This window comes from Saccostrea cucullata, unplaced genomic scaffold, assembly GCF_032062105.1.
Source record: "Saccostrea cucullata isolate Sc308-1 unplaced genomic scaffold, CSIRO_AGI_Scuc_v1 ctg5221, whole genome shotgun sequence".
Taxonomy (NCBI): domain Eukaryota; kingdom Metazoa; phylum Mollusca; class Bivalvia; order Ostreida; family Ostreidae; genus Saccostrea; species Saccostrea cuccullata.
Window position 1 is genome coordinate 145,294 of NW_026922154.1, and position 18,919 is coordinate 164,212.

Consider the following 18,919-nt stretch of genomic DNA (forward strand, 5'->3'; position numbering starts at 1 on the left):
ACTAACTCAACGTCATCGACAGTCCCGCCTCGCATGGGGAATGCTCGCACGACACACCCGCTCTCCTTCATCAGAATGATGTTTAGACCTTCGATTGTGATTTGTCACCCATTGAACACGTTTGAAACATTCTTTGTCGTCGTTTAAGACAGCGACATAACGTCAACAACGTTGCAGAACTTACCCTTGTTCTGCAGCAGGAGTGGAAAAAAAGGAAAGGACGTTCTAAGTATTAAGTACTTGTGTCCAATCCTTTTGTTGTAACATCTTAACAATAAAATATGTTCAAACCAGCAGGAGTGGAACCAGATCACCATGCTCGAGATACAAAACCTTATAAGGAGCATGAGACGCCAATGTGTTGTTGTTATCTCTTCAATTGAAGGCCTTAAACAAAATTGAAATTGAATCTGACTTTTTAAACCCGTATCTGTGATCAGTTTCACGATATTTCTTACAAAACAGCACACAATTGTCGATAAAAATTGCCTTATTCTGTTATGTGATGACAAGCTCATATCATAGTTCAATTGTAAGTGCTGTTTCTCCTTTTTTCCACTTTCTTTTATGATAAATATCTTAAGTTGCTAAACTTATTTTGCTCAGCATATTTTATGAGGATACATACAGTGATCTCAAAAAATAAAATTCCCATCACAAAGCATTTGCATGATTATAGCTCATATTACAAATTCATATACTTACTGTTAAGAATAACAAACGTAAAAAGCAGATTATTTTTCTCCATTTACGATGAAATATGGAAAACAGTTTCAATGAATAATTTTACAAACATTTATAAGCTTTGTTTCCCAAATAAGAGAATGAAGCATCTTTGATTTCCCTTTGACACCTCCAAAAGGTAGCTTGATTTTACAGTGGTGGTTTTACGTAGAAATAGGTGCCATTATGAGGAATGCAGCAAACAGGAAGACCCAGGTTCCTTGGATAGCTAAGGTTCTACTACCTAATAAATATACTTAAAATCAGTAACTATATCTATTTAGCCTTTTTTTATTCATAAATAAATGTGTTTTGAATTTAACAGATACTTCAAATACTTTTCATATATAATGAGGAATAAATTTGAAAACCATTGTAATAGTTTCTTTTTAAGATTAATATTATTTTACTTTCCTGTATTTTCCTTATATGTAAGGCTCTACCGAGCTTCGAAAAAAGCTGAACACGACTCGTAAATAGGCACACATCCATTTTCGATAGTACTATTTAAGATAGCAGCACTGAGGTATACCCTTTGCATTCATTACACCTGACTACTTTATGCTCATGGGTATCGGCATGGAATAGCAATTCGTGTTAGTGCTGGACCGTATCTAGCATTACCTTTGTTAACATTTAATTGCAGTTATGAGTATTTGTGTTCGTTTGTTTGTTTACTGCATTGGCCTGAACATCTGTTTGATATCTTTGCTGCTTGGCATCTTACTGTCCTAGATTAGAAGAAGTACACAGTTATTATTTGTCGCTTCCGAGTGCAAACATACGTCCGTCTGCACTGGTGACGACCGATTCACAGGTACTTGTGAACGTAGTCTTTTTACCGATTGATTTTAATGGACTGAATACACTGAACAGTGATTAAGTGGGTAGCTTAATATAGGGACCCTCAGATATAGCGAGAGAACGATCGTATATAGCGGAGAAATACCTTTTTACGAATCGTGTCCAACTTGAGGTTGTCTTGATTCGCGGAATTTGTAAATTGTATCACTCAGTATTCATGTTACCTTTGGAAGTACCACATTTTGACACAAATTGCGGAACATATCCGTCAGCTGTTTTGTACATTATGTCTCCCTCACAAGCACTCCTCTGGCTCTCAAAACAAGGCTGCACCGCACGGAAACTCTCGCTGGAAAACCATATTGTTGTAGAAAGCAATATATCTTAATATCTTTAAATTTTACATGAACATGATTAATTAATAATTTATCAATCTATACTTAATGAATATTATTATCACTTTAAGGAAAGAGATCTATAATAGAAAAGTAAGTTTGAAAATAAAAGTGAGCCTATATAGCTTTAATAAATCGATGCATAGTACATTGTCCAATACAGGAGTAAGCATCCCCTTGAGCTTGAATCCAATTTTTGAAATATGGTACAGAAAAATAAAAGACAGTTTTAATAGGTCTTTAATATATGTATTCTGTAAGAATTCAGTTTATTGAATTTACATTTAATGAACAGACAGACACGTCGAGATGGAACAGGATTTTGCCTCAACAAGTTTTAAACAAGCCTGGTTGCTATTCGCAGAAGAACTGTGTCTATTGTTTGTAGTGAATGTATGAAAAATAGACCGAGTTCCATGCTAAAGTACTGCTGCTGCTGATGAGGTTAATCATAGATACCCATCTTAAATCACAGGTATACAACTATACATCTATAGAAATGATTTACAGAGAAGACTTGTCATATTCCTGAAGGCACGATGGAAGCAGTTTCAGTTAAGGGAAAGGGGGAATCAAACACTTTCAGATGGGGGAGGGGATCGAGGGGCACTATCGAAATTAAAAAATTCTTTTTCAAAAATGGTCTACAAACGTAATATTGAGTCTAATGTCAAAGTCAATATTAATGGTATCAGGAGGAAGGTATTTTCACAAGGTATACATTTGTGAAATATGAAAGCTTTAATACATATATGAACATTTCAAAAGTTATGGTCAAGGTAGAAGTTTTTAACAAATGGGTCAAACTCCAAGGTCAAAAATATTTATTCCAATTGAAACGTCTTGCAGTAATGAATAATTATACATGTGAAGTATGAAACTGTTCAAAAGTTATGACTAGGATACAAGTTTGGTAATTTTTGTAAAAGTGGGTCAAATGTTACGGCCAAGAGGTCAATGTTGTGGAACCAAAAGAAAGGTCTTGTCACAAAGAAAACACCTGTGAAATATGAAAGCCCTTGCTCCAACCAGTCAAAAGTCATATTCAAAGTTTTTGTAGACAAACAAATAAACAGTTACACAAACAGACGGAAGGACAGGACAAAAGCTATATTTTCCCGAACATTCGATTACAGGGGCATAAAAAAAATTAATATGATATTCAATATATATTAGTATATCCTAGAAAGAGATTATCTTTTCCTATGTTTTTAGAAAGTAACTTTATAAAAAGATAAATAAACAATACCAGTCAAATTTCTCTGGATCGTTTGCTAAAACAGTAATATCTATCCCCTTGTCTGTGAAGCACTTGATGAAATCACATCTGGAATTACCTATAATAATCACAATTACGTCAGTAGACCTAGATTACAGAGCTGAAAAGCCAAAATACTTATATTTCAAAGGCTTGAAAAATGTCTTATTTCCGCTATATAATTACGGTTATCACTTTAGTAAATCAAAGTGCCAAAGTTACCACTAAGTAAATCAAAGTGTCAAAGTTATGCTATGGTAAATCAAAGTGTCAAAGTTATCAATATAGTTTACTCTAGTATTTTTTTATTAGGACAGATTCTTACAAGGAGTACAAATCCTGTTTCGACTGTTACAGGAAAACAAGACAATTATGGATGATTAACATATTTTTACTACGTTTATTTCGAGTTAAAAATTTAATGATTTATTGAAGGAGACATTCATAATTTTAAGAGCAAAATTGTTTGTTTGTTTAACGTTTGGGAAATTTTCACTCATAATGAGACTCCACCAGCTGTCAACGGGAGGGATGCAAATTCAGCATTTGGGCATTGAGGACTTTTCTGTGCCAGGAATTCTTGCGTAACGGGACTTTGATTTATAAGGTCTCGTCCAAAGGACCGATCTCGATCCACTTCCCGTAGTTGGACTTGAACCGTCGACGTTAAGAACATCTTACTCAGCGACGCTTACCACTGCGCCATACGGAGAAATATACAAAAACGTTTATGATAACCGGTCTGCATTGTTCTTGTACATACCACATGTCATATTGATTATCTGTAAAATCTGCATGAAACCTGGATCTGAAACACAGGAACTTTTGAACTGCTCAAGACAAGCTGCTACCTGTTCCAAGGCTCTGTAAAGTCAATAAAATAATTGTGCTGTCTTTCATTCATCTTCCCTATAATTTTACCGTTTTAAAGGACTTGGAAAAGTAAATCAAACAAATATATTTCTCTTTTTTATATATAAATCAACATTCTAGATTCATTGCTTTATTACAAAAGTAATATTTATTAGGTTTTCTACTAGATAGATAACAGAAGAGCTTATGTTAAAGTTTAAGTATCCGTCGTCCGTCTGTCTGTATACTTTTTGGGAGTTGAACTATGTTCAATCTCCCATGGTCATCACGCATTTAACATGCGCAGTATTTTGTGTTGATTACATAGAGACGAAAGCGAGGCTACTGTGTCGGCTGATTTACTCCGATGATATTCAACAGAAAGCATGCATAAACATCCGCGACATATAGTGCATGTCATTTTCTCCTGAATCAATCTAATTTCCATAATGTAAGTAAATGTTATGATACAGTTATCTTATTTTGAATATTAGAATTCGTTCAAAGTACTTATGTAAAACTAAATTATAAAGAACCATGAAAGTTTTTCGTAATGGAACTCATTTTTAGTGTAGCGTCATGCACTGAAAGAGATACGAACGACAACTCTACATACTGACGGCAAACGTTAAATTTTGTCATATTCAAACTTTTCATGTACATTTTCTTGGTTCAATTGAATTCGTTAATGCATAAAAACTTTAGGAAACATGCGTATTTATTACTTAATCAGCAGTATTACCTGCAAAAAGCGGTAAAACTAGTACTCTGTTATAAATATTAAAACCAAAAACGGACACCGATGTTTTCGTAAAATTGGGATTAAAAACAACAAAATGAAGTAAATATTTTTAATAAAAGAAAAACCTCATTTACATACCAGATAATTTGTACGCACACAAATTCTCGCATATACCACTGTTTTTATGTTTTGTCAATAAATATTTGTTTTTAACTTGGTATTGCTCTTTTCTTCACAATATTAAAAAAGATTAAGTTCTGACGTACTCAATATATAATGTTCGTGTAATTGAAATACATTTTTATTCACAGAGAAGTTTTATACAACAAACCTGTTAGTTCTTAAAAGGATGCTGTGTTAAAATCCACATTTTATCAACATTGATATTATTCCTGCGAAACTGAAATTTTCATAACACCTGGGTAAAGGTGCAAAGGAAAAACTATTACAAATTTGAAGACTGTGAGCAGTGATATAAATGATCAACCGCGTCTAATATGAATATAATGGCAGTGTGCATGTTTTGCAATGGGAAACCCAAAATATGTGTAGGATGAAAAATTAATAGAAGCACAACGACAATATGTAATAAAGATTCTATGAAAATTTTGTCCAGTGGTGTTAGAGGAGTTGCAGATAAGAGATGGGTATACCTAAAGTGTAACAAACAGATGGACAGAAATAATGATTAATAAATTCCCTCCCGCTTTTCAAGCAGGGTGTATAAAAAAGGATTAATGTACGCAGGCAAGCATTACGGCCCATACATTTCTTTTTTGCTATTCAATGTCTCTGAATGTCTTTCTCGGTCAAGATTGTTCCAACTCAAAAAATGATAAACAGTTGTCTGTATTTGAAAATACAGACATAATAATAATTAATACATGTAATATTGTTCACTCACTTAACCTCCCGATCAAAGTTTTTATTTACACCATGTTCAACTCCCATGAGTGCTTTCAGTACTTTGATTTGAATTCTACTTCTGCTACATTTTTGATTTCGATGAACGATATTGTCATGAAATATTTTTTAAATTCCTCTCCTCCTACAGTTTTGGTCTGGTTCCAATATTACTTGGCACACAGATAGACTACACTAAGATTCACAATATTGTCTATCGGTTTTTCAATGAACGGTGTTGGTTTATAAAAAGTTTTTTGTTGTTTTACGTCCATTTCGAGAATTTTCACATATTATATGGAGACGCCAGCATATGCCAGTAAACAGTTTTCAGCAGAGCAGGCCAAGTTTCTGGAATTAACAGAAATTGGTATAATTTGAAAGACTGAGTGATCATGAGAGAACTTACTAGGTAGACTTCCTTAGAAAAAAAATCAACCAAACTGATGAAAGTGTTAATTCTACAGCATGTGAGAATACGAACTGTTACAATATATCTCTAGCAAAGCAAAATGAACTAGTTCTAATTGTAACGGGGACCGTTACAGATGTTCCCCAAACGCTCCCCAACTCCCTTTTTGTGCAATTTCCTTTAAAACTTTTTTCAATATGCTTAGTATCGCAGGATTTCATAAAAGAATTTTTAAAGCTACAATGATATAAACCTTTTGTCATTTAACGCATTGTTCGCAAACGCACGTGCATGCACGTGCAAGGTGATCATGACATGTTGTCTTAACCATTAACATATCTTTATATTCCAGAAATCAATAAAAAGTCATAAAAATATAAATTTTACCGTTTTTCAAACATATTGTTCATTTTACGCATTGCGTGTGCGCATGTGCATGCAAGCACGTCCTTGCATTCAATTTTGATAGTAACATCATGTAGGAATCCATAACACCTATTCATATTCTAAACTTCATCCTGTTTTGTTGAGAAACAAGAAAGATATAGACATGTAAAGTTTCAGCCAATCAGATTGCAGCACACGTGGATTTATGAGCTTTCATGATAATTCTTATATATCATGCGGTAGATCTTCATAATATGTGACTAAGTTCAAAATTTCAAAGGATTATGACGTAAAACAAGAAAGATATTGAGACTTTAGTTTCAGCCAATCAGAGCAAAGCGCACGTGCATGCGCGTACGATCTTGCAATTTTTACCATGTCGTCTTGTCCATACTACTATATTCATGCATTGTGAGTTTCAAAAAATTCCATCAAGAAATATAAAAATTACGGCTTCATCCATTATCTTGGTAATTTCACATGTTGCACGTGCGCGCTCTTGCCAGCACACGCGCATGTACGTGCTTTCATGATAATTATTATATATCATGCTGTAGATCTTCATATTGTGTGACTAAGTTCAAAATTTCAAAGGATTATGACGAAAAACAAGAAAGATATTGAGACTTTAGTTTCAGCCAATCAGAGCGAAGCGCACGTGCATGCGCGTGAGATCTTGCTATTTTGACCATGTCAACATGTCTATACTACTAATATATACTTATATTATGAGTATCAAAGCATATAATCAAAAAATAGAAAAGTTACGGCTGTATCTATTATTTTGGTCATTTCACGCATTGCACGTGTGCGCTCTTGCAAACACGTGCGCGCAAAATGACCTTCGTTCCGCAAATCTACATAACATGCCTACTGACCCTAAAAAGGTTTCACCTAAGTCGGACGTGTAGTTTACAAGATCATTCGCGGAAAAGATTTTCCCAGGAAGAAGAAAAATAATAACTAGATAAGATCTCGTTGCGAGCAACGAGTAGGTCTTCCGTTGAATTTCTCGATAAGATGAGATGTGATTTTGACTGAGATATTCGTTAAAAGAGAATGACATTAAGTTTTCCTTCATTAAATTTAAAGTTTCTGATTTTTATCACGATTTTCCGAACATCTTTTGTTCAATATGGCTTATAAAAATACTCCCCCTTTTCGAGACGTAAAGCATAAAAAATATAGTATTTTGGCCCCTTGCGACCCCTTATTACGTAAGATATGACCACATTTTATAATATATTATTGCAAATCGTAAAGATGAATATCTTTGCTTCTGTAATGTATTACAAAATATTGATTATTAAAGAGGTACAGATGCAAGACAATTGGCCCCTTTAAGTCCCTAATTTAAGGAGTCAGCCTCTTTTTCTTGATATAAAATGATATGTCTTGTGATTTTGAAGATTTGTTGTATCACAAAATATTGATCATTAGAGAGTTATAGATAAAAGAATTCTGGCTCTTCTGAGCCCCTAATTTGAGGGGTCAGCCCTATTTTCTTGATATCAAATGAAAGGTCTTGTGATTTTGAAGATTTTTTGTTTAACGTTTATTCAGAGATTTCTATTCGTTGTTGAGATATGCTAAATGGAAATATTTAGGGGCCACCCCTTAAAGTCCTTAATAGGTCCGTTTTTCAACAATTCAAAGTATGCATATTGTTTAGCACAGTATTCTGACCATCTTTTCAATATTGCTTATCAAAATATTTCCCCTTTTGAGATATAAAGCGTCAAAGATTTGACATTCTGACCCCTTGTGATCCCTAATTACGTAACATATGATCCAAATTCTATAATATATTGTTGCAAATCTTTAAGATGAATATCTTTGCTTCAGTAATGTATGAAGGAAAATTGATCATTATAAAGTTATAGATGAAAGACTTTTGGCCCCTCTGAGCCCCTAATTTGAGGGGTCAGCCCCTTTTTCTTGATATCAAATGAAAGGTCTTGTGATTTTGAAGATTTTTTGTTCAACACTTATTGAGAGATTTCTTTTCATTGTGGAGATATGCTGAATGGAAACATTAAGGGGCCATCGCTCAAGGTCCTTAATGGGGTCGTTTTACAAAAAATTCAAACAATATTTATTGTTTAGAACTTTATTCTGACCAACTTTTGTTCAATATTGCTTATCAAAATAGTTCCCCTTTTTGAGATATAAAGTGTCAAAGATTTGACATTTTGGCCCCTTGTAACCCCTAATTACGTAAGATATGATCCAAATTTTATCATATATTATTGCAAATTGTTAAGATGAATACCTTTGCTTCAGTAATGTATCACAAAATATTGATCATTAAAGAGTTAAAGATATTACACTTTTGGCCCCTCTGAGCCCCTAATTTGAGGGGTAAGCCCCTTTTTCTTGATATCAAATGAAAGGTATTGTTATTTCAAAGACTTTTTGTTCAACACATATTCAGAGATTTCTTTTCGTTTTGGAGATATGCTGAATGGAAATATTTAGGGGCCACCCTTACAAGTCCTTAATGGGGCCATTTTACAAAAATTCAAAGTATGCATATTGTTTAGAATATTATTCTGACCATCTTTTGTTCAATATTGCTTATCAAAATGTTCCCTCTTTTCATGATATGAAGCGTCAAAGTTTCAGTATTCCAGCCCCTTATGGCCCCTAATTACATAACATATCACAATTTACAATATATTGTTGCAGATTGTTAAGATGAACACTTTTGCTTGAATAACTCATAACAAAAAATTGAAAGTGAAAGAGTTATAGATGAAAGTTATTTAGCCCCTCTAGGCCCCTTATTTGAGGGCTCAGCCCTTTTTTCTTCATATCAAATGAAAGACCGTAAATTTTTTAACAACTTTTATTCTATATGTTTTAGCAAAATGTTTATAGATAAGAAGATATAATCGAAAAGTTGTCATATTGCGTGAGATATTTTTGAGCCATTTTCTAAACTCAGGTGAGCTTTAGTGCCTCTGGCGCTGCAAAGCTATAGGCTCAAAATGGCACTTCTACAATCCTTTCTTTATCTACACTGAAAATCTCAACTCCATATCTCAAGTCATTTAGGAGGAGTTACTAGGACAAGCAGACCCACTGAAAATCAGAAAATCGTATATATATATCATGACCGGAAGTGACGTTCTCAATACAAAAAATTTCCAATAAGGTTCAGATCGATATCTACTAGATCTGAAAGTTTCGTGAAAATCCATTGAGCCGTTTGCGAGAACTCGCGTGCACAAAATCGGTAAGAATAATAATAAAAACTAGACTCTTGTTGCCATGGCAACAAAAAAGTCTTCCGTTCCTGTATGATACCGTTTGCATTGATTTTTGTATGCAGAGAAATGTGTACATTAGGTAATAATTCTAAAATTGTAAAGAAACTAGGTTTTTCCTTTCGGTACTTGCAGTCCTTTGATTTTTACTGCAAAAATGAATGTATCTGTTGTTCTCATATATTATACTGTATGCATGCAGTTTTTTTTTTTATCAAGAAGCTTATTTTAACTTTTTAAAATTTAATTGGTGAGTATCTAGAAAACAATGTCTCAGAACTTACGGTACTTTGATTTTTACTACAAAAAATATCCTTTCAGTCCTTGCGGTACATTTGCTTTGATTTTTATTGGCTGACAAAAATACCTTCCATAGGTTACTTATTGTATACATGTTTATGTGTAGAAAAACATGCCAGTTTATATACTACATTTACACTGTAGTGAGAAAAAGATTGGTATGTAGAACAGTCCTCTCAGTACTTAAAGTACTTTGATTTTTTTTGCAATTTTAAGTCGTCAACCTAATATATATGGGACTGTATGCATTGATTTTCTATGAAGAGAAACATGTAAACATAACCTTCATGTAATTGAAAGTAAAAAAAGCTCCGTCAGTACTTTCAGTACTTTGATTTTATAAATGCAAAACGAAAGTAGCTGAAATCTACAAAACGAGTGATCTGATTTTAAAACAAATTATATATTTGGCTTCTATGGATCTATTTCTATAATGCCTAGAAATATCTTGAAAAAATATTCAAAAACAAAAAAGTCGAAAATTGACCGAAACACAAATTCACTTCCGGTGCGGACAGGAAGTACTAGAAACACACGAAAACTACTTCAAAACAAGGACAATGTCATTATATAAAACTTCTGTAAATTTCACATCTTTACCTCAACTTGTTCTCAAGAAAAATTCCGGACAAAATGTCATTTAAAAATTGAAAATTCGGCCATAACTTCGGACCGGAAGTGAATTTTTCAAAAAACGGAATTTTGTATAAACTTCATATATCAGCCTACTATCATGTGAAAAATTGTTGAAATCTATCCAACAATCTCTTCGTAATCGCGCTCACAAAATTTGGGAGGAATAATAATAATAAAAAGAAACAATACAAACACTCTAAGTCTTCCGTTGTGAACGGAAGACTTAATAATAATAATAGGGAAAAAGAAACAGAACGAAAACAATAAGGTCTTCCGTTGGAAACGGAAGACCTTAACTAGAAAGTTTGCTATTGCAAGCAATAGCTTATGTCGTCCCCGAATTAGAGAAGACTTTCATTATTTGTCATCACTAAAGCAAAACCCATTATAGCTAAGCTTGGAAAACCATCAACTCGTATCAGTCCTTTCAGTACTTTGATTTAAAATCAAAGTTAAAGAATTTTCACTTTGTCCCTGTTTCCATGGCAACTATTGACAATTTGCAATTTTTAAATGCAAATCGCACAATTACATATACTAACCATTACAACAACAAAGTTTCATGAAGAATATCCAAGGGACCAGAGAGAACACTCGCGGACAAAATTCATCAAAATTCGTCGCTTTTTTTAGGTTTCCATGGCAACGGTAGCCATTTTGAAACTGAATGACCACATGGCACAACAACAACCAGTGATCGTCCTTTGAGGAAAGTTTCAGGAAGATTGTCCCAGCCATCTCCGAGAAAACGCCTGGACAAAAAACATGCGTACAATCGCAATATGTCGTCCCGACGACTTCGTCTGGGACGACATAATAATAAGCAACAGAGTAAAAACAATATGTTCCCCAACTTCGTTTGGGGAACATAATTACAGAAACTAAACAAACTTTGTGACACATACACTGAAGGACAACATAGACTAACTACCTGATGGGAGGTAATCTCAAAAGAAGGACACGTACATTGAAGAGCAAGACTTGTAGTTCATGGGTTTGAAAATAATTTTTGCATTCCTAGAGCCAGTCATCGTCGGAAACCACGGCCAAAATGTACGATCCTCTCTACACTGCGATTTGGGTACATCAAAATTCATCGTCCGACTATGCGTAACTCGCATTGGTCAAAATTGTAATAAACTACGAAAAATTCTCTCCTCATTCAACCACGGCCAGAATACGAAATACTGCTGATGTCAATTGTTGATTTCAATTGCGATGAAAACAAAACTTGTCATTGACTGAATATGACGTCACAATAGAGAGGTGTAAATATTAAAGATTGCGACACTTTTTGTGATCAACCGGCCATGGGTAGGAGAGAGCTACATACGGACTCTGGACCGTGAATTGAGACTAGCTACATGTACATGCGGATTCCGGACCGTGGCTTGAGACGATGAGAGACCGTTAGACTGTTGGAAAAGGTAGCTTGACTCTAACAGCAAGTAAATTATGAGATTTTAAAACCGCAGACATAAAGTCATGGCTCATGCAGCCTTTTCCCAAGGAAAGATCCCACTGTGGGACGTGCGAACCGGTCCTTCGGATCACACCGTATATACCGAGGTCCCGAGTCGCAGTAGGTGCTGGCACGAAAAAGATCCCTTCCTGCTCAATGGCCCTGTGAGTGCTGAATATGGAACAAAATTTGCAGCTCTCCACCGGCAAGTGGTGGCGTCTCCATATGAGTGAAAAATTCTCCAGAGGGAGGTTCAACAATATACAATCAATCAATCCCAAGGAAAGTAACTTGACAGATTTGTTTACCTTCAACAGCCAAATAAAAGGATCAAACTTGCCAGAATGATATTTAAGTTGAAACACTGTCTATATGGACTGAAAGATGGTGCAAGACAGTTTTATTTATATTGTAAAAGAATGCCTTGACAAACTTGGCTTCGAATGATGTAATGTAAACCCAGCCCACTTCTACTATAGAAAGGAAAGAAAGCCACATGGAATAATTTGTTAAAATGTTGACGATTTTCTCCATGCTGGGAATGAGATTTTTGAGAGACAAATTTGCGAGTTTAGATAGAGATTTTTAACAGGAAGTGATGCTGAATGCATATGTCAATTTCATTACATTCCTTTCAATCTTAAGCAAGGTTAAGAGGGAATAGTACTGGATTAAACTAATTACATGAAGAAGTTAGAAAGTACAGGGATCAACCCACTGCGAGCAAGTCAGAAGAAAGTCGACTAAGTGACAAAGAACAGACTGCATACAGACAATGCAGAGATCGAGACCAGAACTTGCATTTGAAATGATAGATATGAGCACTAAGCTAAGAAGTGGAACCATGACAGACTTAATCAGAGCAACAAAAACCATTAACCGGATTAATAACTTCAAAAGTATCCTGAGATTTCCAGCTTTAGATCTTAGGTCACTTGAGAAAATGACATTAACTGATGCATCTTTAGGAAACCATAACGACGGAACTGGAAGTTCCCAAGGAGTAATCATCTGGATTATTGACAAACATGGAAAATGCTGTCACCGTTTCTGGCAGGCTAAGGAGATCGAAGGAGTTGTCCACTCCACCCTCACAGCAGAGGCAACTAGTCCACAGGAAGGACTTGAGGCAAGTTTTTATTATCGATACATGTTGGAAATTGTGGGAGTTCCCAGCAAATCCATCGCGATTTATGCATTTGTAAACAGTAAGATTGTGATTGAATCCGTTCAATCGTTTGAACTTTTGGAGGATAAGAGACTCAGAATTGATATTGCGGCATTGACAGAGGTAACTCAAGGAGAAGTGAAAAAATTCAGTGATGATCTGAACAAAAACAGTTTGCTAATTGCATAACAAAATCAGGAACGTATGGTTTGCGTGTTTTGGAGATTCTTAATTCGAACAGTACGGATATTGTCAGACTTTTGTGGTTAAAAGTGACAATGCTACTGTTTATCTTACAATCAAAAACACTTGATTAATGCTATATTTTATTTTAATTTCTATACCCAAAAAAGAGAATAGTATTAATACTTAATGTATGTTTACTTCTGTGTAATTATATGAAAAGAGAAGTTACTCTAGTTAATGTTCAACATATCTCCCAATAAAAGCACAGGCACCTGAAGTATGGATAATACCCCCCCCCTTTTTTTTAATGAAAAAAAATGTAAGAGTGTATAATACCTCAAAAATATAAAATTTCCCCGTCAAACACATCTATATGTCGTTATATGCAAGCAGATTGTACTTTTTCTCACGTTTAAAGAATGGCCCTATTCGCCTTGTGTATTTTTATTATACCGAATAGGGCCATTCTTTAAACGTGAGAAAAAGTACAATCTGCTTGCATATAACGACATATAGATGTGTTTGACGGGGAAATTTTATATTTTTGAGATATTATACACTCTTACATTTTTTTTTTCATTAAAAAAAAAAAGGGGGGGTATTATCCATACTTCAGGTGCCTGTGATAAAAGTGCTCTTCATCTTGAAAAGTTCAGTTCCAGTGTATGATGATGAATTTAAGCACATGGTCTAACAATACTAGGGTTGTCCGTAAAGTTTGTGCAGTGGCAGTGACCCATTTCGAAATTTTGAACTTTCAAATTTTGCAGGTTAGACGTTAAAATATTTTCCTCGGAATTTCAAAAAGTGCAAATGAAATGTTAGTGTATTAAGTACAAATTTCCTTTGAATTTATGCATTTCAAAAGCGAAATACATGTTTACATCTTAAGCATAATATTTTTGTGGGTAAAGGGGGTCATCATAATTCGAAATAACATATAGAAGTTTCAGAGATAAACTTTACTTACGTGCAATTTACATCTGGCGAACCTGGTTGGGGAATGTCAATCCCAATATAACATCGAACATACCCTGCCGAATCACACTGAGCGTCACAGACTCCTAAACCAAGAATGAGACATGAAAGTGATATGACAAATTTAAATTGATCATAATAAAGTACAATTTAGGGATTCTACATAATATTTAAAAGATGAATTGTTCAAATATCTAAATATATCCCCCTAGAGTATTTCATTTTTAAATTTTGCATGCCATAATGATATTAAGGGTAACAATCATCAATACAGTTGTGAATAAGATGTAGCAATCATCAGATCCTTTTTTATGCCCCCGTGATCGAAAATTCGGGGGTTTATACTTTTTTCTGTCCATCCGTCTGTCTTTGTCCGCAAAACTTTACCTTGCTCATAACTTCTGAGTGGGTGGGGCTATGGCTTTCATATTTCACAGGTGTATACCTTGTGACATCTTGAAGTTTTACCCACTTTTACAAAGATCTATCACATTTTTAAAACCTTGGTCAAAACGTTTCAAAACTTAGTGAAAGGGCATTGCAAATTTCACATTTGTATTCAATGGGGCGGTCCTTCGGATGAGACTGTAAAAACCGAGGCCCCGTGTCACAGCAGGTGTGGCACGATAAAGATCCCTCCCTGCTCAAAGGCCGTAAGTGCCGAGCATAGGACTAAATTTGCAGCCCTTCACCGGAAATGGTGACGTCTACATATCAGTGAAATATTCTGGAGAGGGACGTTAAACAGTATACAATCAATCAATTATTGTGTCAAACCTTTCAGTGGGTATAAAGTTATTTACCTTTTGACCTTGACCTTAGAGTTTGACCCTCTTTTTTAATAAATTTTAATCTTGGCCAGAGCTTTTGAACATCTGGAACTAGGGATTTTATATCTCACAGGTGTATTCCTTGTGACAAGAATTTCCTTTGGATACCAACAATTTTGATCTTGATCTTTGGATTTTAACATGCATTTGAGAACATGAAACATTCACCATATTTTCTGGCATAAACATGAAGGACACCTTTTTAAATCGGAATCTTCTGCGGCAATGAAATGTTGCAGGCCACGCCTCAGATCTTTTTGGGAACGAAATGGCCAAAGATCTTACACAATGCAAGGTATAAGTATTCAAGCTGGAGGGGAAACCATACAGATAGGAGTACCGATGTTGATAATTTTAACTGTGATGATGTATTTAGACGAAGACATTTCAAAAATTGTTGCCTTTGTATCTGTTCCAATCTTGGAAGGAAAATCAATAGGAGAAAAATTGCAAATAATGTGCATTGACTTGCATTAAATGAACTCGATATTAAAACGAGCTATGTGGCACCTGAGGTAAAAAAAAAAAAAAAAAAAGTATTTTTATGTCGTGAAAGAACATGTTACGAAAACGTACTGCTGCCACTTGAAAAAAAAATTGTAAGTCGTACGTATGTGATACTAAGCCGTACGAACGAGATACTAAGTCGTACGTACCACATATTATCTCGTACGTACGGCTTAGTATCACGTATCTTGTATTAGTATTTGTGTTAGTATATTGTACGTACAACTTACAATATTTTTTTTCAAGTGGCATCAATACGTTTCCGTTAATTATAAATGGCAGGATGTTTGTATAAAAAAGAAACGTGAATTCGTTGGTGCCTAGCTGTCATCTAACTCATCTGGCTAAGTTTTTTAAAATAGGTCAAACTTCTAGATCAAGGTCAAAGTTGTTGGTTTCCTAAGAAAGGTCTTGTCACAAGGATAACATATACCATATAAGTGGAAATTTTAGCGAGACGCAAATTTAGCGATTTGTCCTTACAAGTTGGTGTTTATTTTTAGCGAGATGCAAATTTAGCGATTTTAAAATGTTCACTAAAGAAGCTTTTACAAATAAAATGCAATTAATTTTTAGCAATATGAAATTTTAGCGATCTCAGCACCCTCTCTAATAATGCCAAAATTAAATCCTCGCTAAAATTCTACTTATACGGTATAACGTATGAAAGCCCTAGCCCTTAACGTAAAAAAGTTATAGACAAAGTTAAAGTTTTTTAAAGGTAGGACAATCTACCAAGGTCAAAGGTTCAAAGTTTTGAAAGTTCTTGTCCCACAGAATACATATGAGAAGTTAAAAGGTCCTAGCACCAACCGTTTAAAAGTTATGGGCAAAGTAAAAGTGTGAGTTTTTTGTAAAAATAGGTCAAACTCCAAGGTCAAGGGATCAATTTTGGTGGTCTTGTCACAAGGAATACACTTTAGAAATATGAAAGTCATAGCCCCACCCACTCAAAAGTTATTGGAAAATGAATCAAATGGCCGATATAATATCTAGAGAGATAACGAACAGTATATATTAAAGCACAAAAGTCCAAACAGTCAAATCAGGAGCAGAACTCTAAAACATCAGAGGTAGTATCCGGTGCCATGGAGCAAAGATTCCCCATATATTAGTATTTTTATACTAGGCTTTCATTTTTAATAAAGTTCATCCCTATAATAAGACTTCTCATCTAGTATGAATAAGATATTTTCTCCCCCCCCCTCTCCCCCCTGCTGGTACGTGCCTGTACCAGTCTGAAAAAGAAACTCTCACAGGTGGATTTGAGTTTATCCATCACTGAGTGCCTGGTGGTCTATTGGGCTGATAAAAAAAATTAATAAGCTTTTCTGCACACCATAAGGGAGAATTTCTCTACTTTCCAGCATTGGTCAATCAACTACCTTTCACTTCCTAATTCTAGACGCATATTTTATAAATCTGTATATTTTTTTCACCTCCTAGTCCTTAATAGTTTACTATAGAGGTGATAAACTTAGATTAATTTGAACTCTCTGTTTGTTTGTAGAAAATTTAAATCAGTGTATTGCTTGTAGAGCCAACTATAAATGGTAGGGGTGAAAGGTAGATGATTTACCAATGTTGGAAAGTGAAGAAATTCTCCCAAATAATGCACAAAAAATCTTGCGCCGTAAATTGCACATTGTTTGCATTACGGGATCTGTATTTAGCGTTATGGTCAAAGACTAATACTCTAGTTGTATAATTAACCAAAACCGTAACCTTACAGTTCTGCACTGATAAGAAATGAACTGGGAGAAATTCAAAGTACACTGTACTTTCAAAACTAATGAAGTTAATACTTTGTATTCCTTACTAAATGTAGGATTTGCATGAGCGTATTTCCTTAGTCATAAAGAATCACAGTGATTTCAGAAGAGCCACGAAAACTTTCTGTAGAAATATCCTTGTGAACAAAATGATCATGTTCAGGAAAACTTACCGACAGCAAGTCACTGAGAAATTCATCTACAGGCAAAGGTTGCCACTTACATGTAAATGTCCTTTACAAATTAAGTTGCAACGAAATAAAACTGTTTACATGAATTTTATATTAAGTAAATTATAACTTAAAAAGCATTCCAAGTTCTGAAAATGTAATACATGAGCTATTGAAAACATTCAACATACACTCATCTGTTTTAATTATGTTGACGGATATTTACGATTTTAATAAATAAGTACCAGAGATATGCGTTGAAATTGCTCCTTAAAGAAATCCAGGGGACCATCTTACTACGTTCCATTCTGAATGTTGACAGCTCCTGAACTGTATTCAAAGTTTTAAACTACTTAACATAAAGATGTTTTTAAGTGTGATTCGTTATAATTTTAGTATATCACAAGTTTCATTCCAGGGTGCTATTCAAAAAATAAATATCTTTTTTGATTTACATCAAATTATTTCATTGACTAAATTTACTTAAATAGACGAGTTAAGCACCTCACCTGAAAAACACGTCATCAGACAAATTAATCCAGCAAAACGTCGCGTATTCATAATGTTTCCCTAGCTCCAAATCTATAACTTCTAATAATTTGTCTAAACTTATGTGAATTTCTTGTACCTTACGACAGATGATATCACACAATTAAAAAAAAAACAAGTGACTTTTGTAAGTGATACTTAAGATTTCCTTCCTGAAGTGAGTACAAATCAAAGTTCATTACAGGGTAAACAAAATGAAATTTGGTCTATCTACTTTAAACTTATGTTATATTTTTCTTCACAGTTCATGATAAATATTTTTCTTCACAGTTCATGATAAATATAAAACAAATTAAATTTTAATATCTTGAACTTTTAGTATACACTGTATATGCGAATATGTTTTTTCATTATAATTTTAATACATAATTGTCTTCATCTATTGACCAAAATGGAATACCATGGCAATTTAACTGTTCAGGTGATACTGTTTAATAATCCCTTTTGTTTAGATTTTACATTCCTCTGGTTTTAGTAGCTTTATAAGCAGATTTTTTTTATTTTCAAACTCGGCGTTATAACATAACATGTACAATGGAGTGTAAATCATTTTTCTTATTTTTATAGCATCAAAATGCATCTTCGATATATGAAAACATCTACATTTATTCAAATC

The 18,919-nt window shown here is 34.2% G+C and overlaps 1 protein-coding gene across 1 annotated transcript; it reads right to left on the reverse strand.

The window, feature by feature from the left end:
- Window positions 1–299: 299 nt before the first annotated feature.
- Window positions 300–18,422, reverse strand: LOC134261280 (uncharacterized). Its single transcript, XM_062743719.1, has 6 exons — window positions 18,264–18,422; window positions 14,468–14,561; window positions 3,944–4,044; window positions 3,172–3,259; window positions 1,752–1,876; window positions 300–967 (listed from the first exon to the last, which is right to left on the reverse strand). The coding sequence occupies exons 1-6, from the start codon at window positions 18,313–18,315 to the stop codon at window positions 888–890; spliced, it is 540 nt and encodes a 179-aa protein (XP_062599703.1). The 5' UTR covers window positions 18,316–18,422; the 3' UTR covers window positions 300–887.
- Between the last annotated feature and the right edge of the window lie 497 nt (window positions 18,423–18,919).